This window comes from Seriola lalandi, unplaced genomic scaffold (assembly GCF_002814215.2).
Source record: "Seriola lalandi dorsalis isolate HSWRI2012SDOR001 ecotype SW California unplaced genomic scaffold, Sedor1 jcf7180002054591, whole genome shotgun sequence".
NCBI lineage: Eukaryota > Metazoa > Chordata > Actinopteri > Carangiformes > Carangidae > Seriola > Seriola lalandi.
In genome coordinates, this window is record NW_019525144.1 from 868,155 (window position 1) to 879,168 (window position 11,014).

Consider the following 11,014-nt stretch of genomic DNA (forward strand, 5'->3'; position numbering starts at 1 on the left):
CATAGTGTTTGTGATTTAAAAAAAAAAAAAGTCTATTTACAGTGATCTTACTAGACAGATCAGCCAATCTTGTCTTGTTTTGTCAATCAGCACTTTCAATATTGGATGAGTCCCCCCCCCATCGCAATGACTGCGTAAGAAACGGTGAGGGTTGCTTGAGAAGAGCCGTGTTTTTCCCGGTAATGACCGACTCATCCTCTTGGCCAGTCTCCAGCCAATGCGGGGCAGAAAGGAGTGGCAGGGATCCAGGGCAGAGAGGAGAGGCGCTGCACTGTGTCTTTAAGCGCCAGTGAACTCCATCAGGGGGAGTCGCAGTGCAAATGATCATTGTGCTGTGCGGTCATCACGGTGGCGGGACCTGCTCTGTATTACGGTGGATGGGATCTTGGGGTCCGGTGTATTTTTTTTTGTTTGTTTTTTTTTTGTTTGGGGTAAAACACAGGATGATTATTCTTGCAGTTGAAACGCATGGAGCAGTGTAAAAGGCTTCGAAACCGCCTAATCATGAGGTGCCACTGGGTTGTTTTTGCCTCACATTTTCTTTTGCTGCCACTAACAGGTAAGAAAAGCACTCCAACCTTTCAGAAATCATGGTGATGTTGCTCCAGCATTGCTCTAAGTGACTCGTGGTGTGTCCGTGTTCTCAATAATGACTTTATCTCTACCTCACAACAGTTTCATATTGTTGTATTTTACTGCTATCATATTCTTAGATCCATGAAAGCAGACCATGCCTTTAGTAGAGAGTTTATTATGATTGTAGTATTGTGTGTGTGTTTATCACATCTGTTATTATTACAAAATCTACCGTATATTTCCACATTTTGTCGCTTTTGTGTTGGAGTCTGTGTTTTTAGATGACAGGAGTTGTTGTCATGTCTCCAAATTAGCCTATACTTCCATGTTTTTTCCAGTGACACTATTTAAAGTCTTTCCGCCATTAATTAGAGCAAAATTGTGGTGGAAAACAGCCGAGAAAAACAGCTCGTATCTTTGCGCATGTTTAGTGTAGCTTCTCACAGCTTCATATTTCTACTGAGGAGCATATAAATACAGTCTCCACGCAGTTTGTGGGAACGTGGTGAAGTGGTGTGTAACGGTGCAGTCCGCTCAACCTGACAGCTCAAGTTTACTGATCATATCAAGGCTCATTTGCATAACTGTGTTTCGAGGTACAGCGGGAGATGCCTTTGGTTTGCCCTCTCCTTGGCAGGCAACAGGTGTGTGTGTGTGTGTGTGTGTGTGTGTGTGTGTGTGTGTGTGTGTGTGTGTGTGTGTGTGTGTGTGTGTGTGTGTGTGTGTGAGTGTGTGTGGGACCATCAATTATTTATCCCACCAAAATAAAAGGGATTAGGTTTTGCGCCTTAGCTCGCCAGCAGAAGGAACAAAGAAGAGGCACATCTTTAAACACCAACACGCCCTGCAGCCGTGCAGCACTCTGACATCTAACAGCTCTGACTGTTATGATGAAAGCTTTTTGTTTAGTCATAACAGCGTCAGGTTTTGTGTGCAACCTTTTTCTTACTCAGATGACTCTCAGAATCAATTGCAAACATAGGTGTAGACTTGTGTAGGTGGGGGGGTGCAGGGGATTCATTCCCGTCAGTGTTTAGAACATGTGCATTTGGACCCTCCAATGCTACAAATGCAACAATGACAGGGGCGGGTCTTTTTTTCGACAGCACTGGGTCTTTTTTTTACCCATAAAATATGACTATTAATTGTGAGCTCATACAATCACTGAATCTTTTGCAAACATAATTATCCCTGCCACACACACACACACACACACGCACTCGCACACACACAATGACATGCAGCAGTGTCTCCATGACTTCAGAGGACACTGACTTATCTTCATTAGTGCAGACTTACTCTAACCTTAACCAAAGCCACTACAGTCCCTGAGTAATCCTAATACTTACCCTACCCTTAAAACATGTCTTCACCTTCAAACCCATTCATGTTATTGGGACTTGTGTTTCATCCCCAAAGGGAAGACAAGTCCCCAGGATGTGACTGTGTAAACATGTAAACAACATGAGTAATACTTACACACACACACACACACATATACAGTGCTGTGATCTCAGTCAGCAGTGGAACAGTGTCTCCTCCTCTCCTCTGGCGCCATGCACACACAGGCAGGTTGATAGCCAGAAGGGAAAAGGAGGAAGAGGAGGAGGTCCGATATTAGGACATTTTCCTCAAAAAGTCTCAAAACCAAGCAAGTTGTGAACCACTAGGTAATGACTTTCGAGTTTACTTTTAGAATTGTTTGTTAGTTTGTTAACTAATCTGAAGGTAATGTTGCCTACCTATGAAAGCCTGCTGGCTAGCTAAGATAGCAGCAGACAAGCTACTCCACTATTTTTTGAATTGTCACCTGGTGCCTGAATTTTTTTGGTGTCTTTTACATAACAAAGACATTTACACCATAGATTGATGCAGAAAAAGACACACATTTTTTGCATAAAAAATCACCATAATGCAGGGAATGACACAACCCAAGGCCACCTGCTTAATGAGTCTTCTCAATGTTCAAATGAAACTTATACCCATAACTGCAAAACACAAATTGTTACAGATATTAGCTATGAAACATTCGCTTACAGCCTACACAAACACAGGCAGTGGTATTTTAGAGGGGCATCCACATGGTTCTCCTCCCTGCTTTCTCAGCTCTGCCAGGCCTGAAGGCACAACAGTCACATGAAGATCCTGTTCTTGAAATGGCGCCTATCATGTGGAAAAATGCAAAAAAAAAAATGGAAACAAAAAAAAAAACTTGGTAGGGGGCTGTCTGATGGGGGTTAAACTGAAATGAAAGTGTTAGTTTAGTTTACTCATCTTAAGGGAGTGGATTTATTGGCCTTTAATGCATGATTACTCAGCGGGTAGACAGCTCATAATTATTGATTGTTCAATTGCGCCATGGTGGTTAGATAGCACTCTGTCTTAAGGGGCTCTGTGCCAATCATACCATCCTATTTAACCATAACATTAGGCACTCTATTCTGTTTTACCCTATACTCTGTAGAGCTGAAGTGATTAGTCGATTAATTGATCAGTTGTTTGAAAGAAAAGTAATGTGCAATTTAAAATCTTCAAATAAACTTTGATAGTTCATTAATCGTGTAAGTTGTTTTTTAACCATAAATACCAAACACTGTTTTGTTACAGCTTCTCTATTGTGAGGCTTTGCTGCTTTTTCTTTGTCTTGTTAATATCCCTTGGAGCGTTTGTTGGCTTAAAAAAGGATTGCATCATCTTGGGCGTTTAGTACATTTTGACATTTTATAGATCAAACTAAAGTCTAATCAGCTCCACTACTCAACTCTTTTGCTCTGTTCACTGATTTATCCTTCTGCGCTGGAACTTTACCCAAACTTAACCCATCACAGCCTTCGGAAATAGCACCCAGCCCCACCATAATCAACCATATGCTCTGTTCCAGTGTGGTGCGATCCAGTCATCTCGCCCAGTGGGCCTCACATAGTGGTTCCCAAGAGGGGGAAGCTGGAGCTGCGTTGCCACGACAATGCCACAACACCTGGCACCCCATCCAGCTTGAGGTGGCAGCGGGAGAGGTCTCGCAGGCTGGAGGGAGAGGTGGAAGAGGGTGGAGTGGCTTATGTCAAGGTGCCATCAGTGCAGGCCTTACACATGGGTCGTTATGTGTGTGTCAACAACAGCACACTGGAGCACAGCTCCATCTACGTTTACGTGAAAGGTGGGTTGTTGGTCATGATGAGCGAGGGGCGGCTTGTGAATGCACATGTGTGTCCATCAAATAACATCTATTAATGCAAATCTCCCTCCCTCTTTCTCCCTCCTCAGACCCCCAGAATGCCTTCCAGCGCACCATGGTGGACGTCATTTTGGTGCGTGCAGGTGAGAACTGCACCATCCCCTGTCTTGTGACTGACCCTGAGGTCACTCACCTGGCTTTGGAGACCTGTGATGGACGACCTTTGCCCTTCAGTATGAGTTACCACAGCAACCTCCAGCGAGGCGTCATCATCAGCAACGTGAGAAAGGAATATGAGGGCTGTTACATATGTGTGGGGCAGCTTGGTGGACTCAAAGTCACGTCTATCCAATACACTGTGGATGTACGACTTGGTAAGCAAGAGATATGATGGACAAGGGCGATTTGTAATATTTTTGTTTTCCAAACTATAACTCATGTTGCTGAATTTGTACCACTGTTTAGTGGCTCTCTGTGTGGCATAGCTTTACTAGATTTATCATCTGGGAGATAATTAAGCTAAACGGGGAAGACGAGGGCTAGATTGAATGCTGTATGTGCAGCTGGAATAAGCAACGGAAAGGCTTCAGTCATCTTTCCAGTAAGGTGTGTATGCAGTATATGCAAGGTCAGTGTGAAGTCACAATGGATAGTCTTGTTTTTCAGCCTAAAAGCAGCTATTAGCTCTGAGTGATTATTCAGGGGAAAGTAAAGTCTTTGCTAATGCTTTGGGAACCGTAATGTAAATGAAAAACAGTTAAGTAAAGAGTAAAATTGTTCATAACCTTGCGACTGCTTGTTTAAAACAAAGGCAGTTGGTGGGCAGCGTGTCGGTCAGGGTGGGGGTGTAAATATCATGATTAATGGAGAACTTGCTTATGTTTGGAGCTATGAAAAATAATATGGGAAGTAGGTTTGCAGATGTTTTTTTCACTGTTGTTTAGCAGGTATAAAGTTGAATGCCCTTTACCCAAGTTCATTCTTGTGGGACATTTAATAGGAAAGAGTCCTGAGATCTCAGATCATACCGTTAAATACAAACAGGATTCATAAAGACGCACAAGAAGGGCGGGAGTGACGTTAAAATTGCTCTGTAAACAAAAGCCAGCCAGTGGGTTAAGCAAGAAACAGCCATCCAACCAAAGAATACAACCTACAGTTGTGAGTCCACACAGTGAAAAATGTTGAGGGACTGTGATAAACCATGTCCACAGATTATCAGTCAGTGGTAAAGATGTAGGAGATACCAACCGTTTTCTTGCATTAAAGGAAAAACAATGTTTGTTTCCAAAATAAAATAAAGTGTCAGTCCAAGTTTTTTGACAGGGTTTTTGGGATAAAGGTGTACAAAGGTTCAATATTTCACCTTTCCTGTGTTTTGGTGAAGTTTTCATATCCATAGATATAGGATATAGGAGATATATTCGTCCTCTGTCAGGCTTCTCTCTGGAACTCTCGTAACAGCAGGTCGGTGAGCCAATCAGAAGAGAGGAGGCTCTGAGCCTCTCTTCTGATTGGTTGACTGTTTTCTGAGTGATCGAATTAAATTATAGCAGATTTCAGGTGGTGGGTCCAGGTGGGCTGGGCTTGGGGCATGACTGAGAGTGGTGACTGCTTTGTTGTGACATCACAAAGTTATGGAAATCCTGACAGCTCATTTTAAGGCACAGTCTCAGAAAACGGACTAACTGTATTTCTGTGTGGACTGAGCGCCTTGAAACTTTTACAGTATTAATATAGAACCTAGACCTGCTTTATAATCAAAAAAGACATGGAAATCTCACTTTATATTACATGGGACCTTTAAAAGAGGAAACCACTTAAATATTGTTAGCTTTGCAGGTATTAAGTCATAAACCAAATTTTGACTTTCTGGTGGCACCAGAGGTAATACAAAATTTGGAGGATTCATCCTCTGAGCACCATGAATGTCTGTACAAAGTTTCATGGTCCTCCACAAAATAGTTGTTGAGATATTTCAAGAGCTGGACTGACTGACCTACAGACGGACTGATATCGTCATCCCTAGAGCCACTAGCAGGGCTAAAAGTCTACATTAGAGACCGTAATGTATCAGACATCATTATCATCATGGCAGCCAGCAGACAGCAATCAAACTATCAACAATTTACATTGCAGAAGTTGGAAGAGGTTCAGGTCATAGCTTTTTCTCTAGAGGTATATTGAAGTGAAATGTACCATAAAAGCAGTTTAAGTAGACGTCAGTGGAGACTGATTATGTTTCTGTTTGTCCCTGCACTGCATCAGTATTTTCAGTCTGGTCTGCAGTGGGAAGACAGCGAACAGACAGGCTGGGAGGAGTAGTGGCGTAGTGTCCTCTTGACTGATGGAGAGAGGGACAGAGAAAAGAGACGTGAGGGAGGAAGGAGCAGAGGGATTAGAGTCCCATACTGAACAAAGCTTGGTAACGGTGCATGAAGGCCGTGTTTGGAGTAAATAGAATTACCGCAGCCTTCGTCAAACACAGCCACTGAAGTGACGTCAGTGGGGATTTATTGGTGGGAATTAATCATGCAATTTGTGTACGTATAAGTGTCTACATATGCAAGCACTGTACTTGTGTGCATTGTCGTGTGAATATAAATGTGCATTAGTGTGTGTTTGTGCACTACTGCATACCCTGCCATTAAAGACACAGAAGTCACACATTTTTGAGGGTATTTTATGATAGCATTTATTTATTTCTTACGCTTTCAAATTTAGTTTCAGCAGCATTTTGATTAAAGACATTTACTACACACTTTTATCCAAAGTGATATACAATGATTATAGGAATACTATACAACACAATAAAATAGTTTCAGTCTCATAAATAACAATCCGTGAGAAGTGCAAAGGTCATGACCTACGTGACCCAAGTGTCCCTGTGGCCTTTTTAAAGAGCAAATGCCTTGGAAGCAAATATAGTAAGAGCAAGATGGAAGCGTTTTTATGAGTGTGCTGGTTTAGATGGGCTTACCAAGTTCAACAGTTATGATGATGTCATTTTTCCATTTCTTGATCCAGTTCCAGTGGTGCCCCCAGTGATCACACTGTCCCAGAAAGACACCATCATCTTGAGGAAAGGAGAGCGGTTTGAGCTCACCTGTAGCTCCACCAATGTCAACCCAGACTTCAGTCTCAAGTGGGACGTCCCTTCAACAGCGGTGAGATTGATGTAGCGATCGACTGGCAAAACGGGCTGCCAGTCCTCTGTGTCTGTGTCTGGGTGGCTGAATGACTAGATGTGAAACTCTTTTGTGAGACTTTTTTTTTCAGGTCTGTAGCTACCATGGAAAAGACTGAGTAGTAGTAATATTTCTATTAATAATATTTCATTCTACAATTATATATCACACATGGTGAGTTATATTACATGTGTTTTAAGACTTCTTCTGGCCCTTAAGGCAACGAATGGATTTTTCTTAGGTAAAATACTTCTAAATACATAATTTTGAAGAACAGAGTTAATTTTTGGGGGGTTTAATCCATTGGACATTAAAACACAACTGGGAGGAAAGCATAAGCTCATTTGAAAAACTGAAGTAAAGCATGATGCATGCAAAACACTTGATCTGTCTGGTATTACATCCGGTGCACTGCTCACCTTTGACCCCTGATGTCCCGCAGCATCCTGAGGAATCTCAGGCCTCACACATCCTGTCTGGCTCACGTGGTTATCAGCGAGCCACCTCGCTCTTAATCGCAGCTGTCAACCAATCAGACTCAGGTGCATACCGCTGCTATGCCCACAACGAGAGAGGCATCAGTTCTACAACGCTGCAACTGGACATCCGCAGTGAGTGCTAAAGTTGGTTTATGATGTGCACGTCTTTGTGTGTGTGTGTGTGTGTGTGTGTGTGTTTTATTTTGCCTTATATTTTGTCATTTATATGTAATTAGATAGGTAATTAAATTGTGATGTTTACATCAACAGTGTAATAATGATTTCTCATTAACCTGCATGTTCTCATCCAAAATCACAATTATATCAACATTCTTTCATTATATATCTAAGAAAGTGAGCCATTTGTATCTGACAATGACTTAATGTGTGGGATTCACAAAAAACTCTTGGTCATGATCCAGCTACTTTCAAAGAGCTGCACTGTTGCATGTTTGGGCGTGCTGCTCTGACAACATCCAGACTCGTAGAGTTATGATCTCTAATTTGCATAAGTGGATGCCTCAGGAAAACATCTACCATAAGCTGTGTATATTTATTGTATATACTCAGATTATTTGTTGTTGATTTGTCGATTGGTCATGTCTGTGGATATGCTCTGTTCATATAACAGACAAAATAAACCAAATGAGTCAATACAAACTGCTTCCTCAGCAGCAAGGAGTGAGCACCCATGGCTGCTCTTTACAGACTGTAACATCACATGACGTGAGATTTGCATATGTGTCATGCTGTTGAGGCCCAATATGCAAAGTTCACAAGTCTAATGTTACATGAACTGTCATCATGAAGGTTTTCGATAGTAAATGTTACAAACTGGTGAGGAATCTGGCCCTTGACACCCACATGGAGCAGATCCGGCTGCGGTTGTACTGGGCTGCTTCCAGTGTAATTGTGTGAATAGGGCATACTTGCTAAAGGGGCGGTTTGGCTCTCAGTGAAACCTCCCTGAATAAATAACGGTAACGGTATCTTGGGGACATTTTGTGATTTTTTTTTTTGTCAGTATCAGGATTTTTTTTCATTTCTGACTTCTTTATCCCAACATTTTGTTGCTCTTACCTGCAATTAATATCTACAAATGGGTGGAAGGCACATTTTCATAAGGCATTGCGGAAACTGTAGGAAACTAAAATGTAAGTAGGCTACACCTGTTGAAGGAAAACAAGAAGGTATATCACAGTAAATCTATAAAATATCTTCTGCAACGGATATGTAACACTGAATATGTACTGAATAGAACCTGAACTAATGACACATACTGTAGTTAGCTATTGCATTTGCTTATACTGAAATGGACTGAAAGGTAGAGTACACTTTTCCTTTAGCATTGCATATTTCTCTACTCCAGATCAGGGGTTCATCACCATGTTAGGAAGTCCCGGTCCAGTCCAGGCAGATGTTAAAGAGGGGGAGAGCCTGAGCCTCAGGGTAGAATTAGATGCCTATCCTTCACTCAACTCCCTGTTTTGGTCTTACAATGACAAGCGGCTCCTCAACACCACAGAGCACGTCATCACTATCCACCGCCGCAAATACAGGTACAGAAAGTTTACAGTGTGTGAAAGGAATTCACTGTGAGTGCACGTGCATGTGCACACACGGACTGCAAAATGTATGTTTGTCTTATCAGATACATCACTGAGCTGAGACTAGTGAGGGTTCTCGGCTCAGAAGGCGGGATCTATAAGTTCTCAGCCAGTCATGAGGATGCATCTGTCGATCATTCGTTCCATGTGTACGTCAACAGTAAGTAACTCTCACAGTTGTCACATGCGTTTAGTTAGAACACAATTTCCCAAAGGTTTGAGCATCAGAAAATGATGACACATGCAATCATCTGATACTGTATATATATATATATAAATACAGCTGTTGTGGTTTTTGAAAATGAACACTAAAGTACCTTACATCAGTATCCAGAGCATGTAGTAAGTTTGATACAAGCTTGTTAGATAAGTGTCTCTCTTTTGCCTCTGCAAGGTAAGCCTGTTATCATCGCCCGGGAGGGGCCTGTTGACGGACAGGTGCGGTGCATCGCTGCAGGTTACCCAGTACCTAAAATCAGCTGGTATTTGTGTGAGCTGCCCCACACGAGGTATGCCGAAAATATATTACACTGCTTTTATGAAAAGAGGGTTTATTTTGCTTTGTTTATATCTTTAGATTGCTTACATCAGAATAAGATAGAAAGATGATGATACACAGCTATTGCCATGATATGATATGATATCTTTTATACTTTTAATACTCTGTCTTGCTCTTCCACCAGCAGGAGTCGGTTCGTATGTTGTTATGTAATTATGTAAAAAGTAGCAGTTGGTTACAAATGATTGCTAAGATGTCGATCTGGTGAGAGTAGTAAGAAGAGAATAAATTTGTAGCTTGTATCTATTTTTTCAAGATAGTTATCCTGTAATCACAAGAAAAACAACTTTGTTATCCTGAGACATTTAACTCATGATCTCAAGGTAACTGATAAAATTACATAATGGCAACCATGGCTATTCTCAACCTTTACACATTTATCTTTAATAAGTGTCTTAAATTTCAATAATCTATGATATTATCTGACAGCAATATAATAAAGAGATACCATCATCATATCAGGACGTGTATAATAGTATTTATTGATAGTAGCAATAGAAAAAGACTTTGGCGCTTAGACCACATCAATAAGAAGCATCTTCATTAAACGTATGGAGAAGAGCAGTTTCCCCAGAGTCTAGAGACAGAATTACAAGATCATAATTTTATGTAAAGAATGGCATCCAGGGACTCCATTGGCCAGATAAGACTTAGTGAAAGCATTTTGACATTGTTGGACAACAGAAGAGACGGAGAAGACAAAAAAGGGAAGGAACAGCAGAAATTCACCAAGAGAGGCCAAAAACCAAAAAAAATGAGAGGGAGGATCTTCCTTCTGTCTCCTGTTATTTTCTGCTGTAATCAGGAACTTGCTCCGTTATCAAACAAATGAAGGAACGTGTTGGAAAACAAAGACCTTCAGCACCTTTATAACCTCTCAACAGGTGCTCACACCTGCCAAATGCCACCCAATTGGAGACTCCGGACGTCGCCATGGTGACCGAGTCTGCGTTTGGTAAGAGTGAGGTGGAGAGCCGACTGAACATCAGCAAGGAGCACGCACACTACCACACCCTCGAGTGTGTGGCGAGTACGGAGGGGGAAGAGGCCTACACACTTTTCCTCATCAGTGGTACGATACTGTAAAATCACAAACACACACACACACACACGCGTGCGCACACAGGTTCGTATGTGAATATTATCTCATTCATACCATACCACAAATATCGTTGCATCAGTATACACACATAGTAAACATAAACAAAGACACACAAACCCATTGACCCCGTGTCTTCGCAGGCCAGGTGTGTGGTGACTGGGTACAGATTGAATAAGATTAGTGTATGCTGACTATGCAGGCTGGGATTATATGGTGTAGACTCGCTAATCCTTGTCACACAAACAAACACCACTGCTGCAGCTGTCTGTCTTAACTCTGGAGGGAGAGGATGTGGCTGTGGCTGTGGCTGTGTGTGTGTGTGTGTGTG

The 11,014-nt window shown here is 41.8% G+C and overlaps 1 protein-coding gene across 1 annotated transcript in view; it reads left to right on the forward strand.

Moving 5' to 3' along the window:
* The first annotated feature begins 298 nt into the window (after positions 1 to 298).
* Positions 299 to 11,014, forward strand: part of kitb (KIT proto-oncogene, receptor tyrosine kinase b) — a 19,218-nt gene continuing 8,502 nt past the window's right edge. Inside the window, exons 1-9 of the mRNA XM_023419237.2 lie at positions 299 to 559; positions 3,458 to 3,733; positions 3,841 to 4,125; positions 6,779 to 6,918; positions 7,382 to 7,550; positions 8,788 to 8,977; positions 9,070 to 9,185; positions 9,420 to 9,534; positions 10,469 to 10,656. Of these exons, the coding sequence (XP_023275005.1) occupies positions 469 to 559; positions 3,458 to 3,733; positions 3,841 to 4,125; positions 6,779 to 6,918; positions 7,382 to 7,550; positions 8,788 to 8,977; positions 9,070 to 9,185; positions 9,420 to 9,534; positions 10,469 to 10,656 (1,570 nt within the window). The 5' untranslated portion in view covers positions 299 to 468. The remainder of the gene's footprint in view (positions 560 to 3,457; positions 3,734 to 3,840; positions 4,126 to 6,778; positions 6,919 to 7,381; positions 7,551 to 8,787; positions 8,978 to 9,069; positions 9,186 to 9,419; positions 9,535 to 10,468; positions 10,657 to 11,014) is intronic.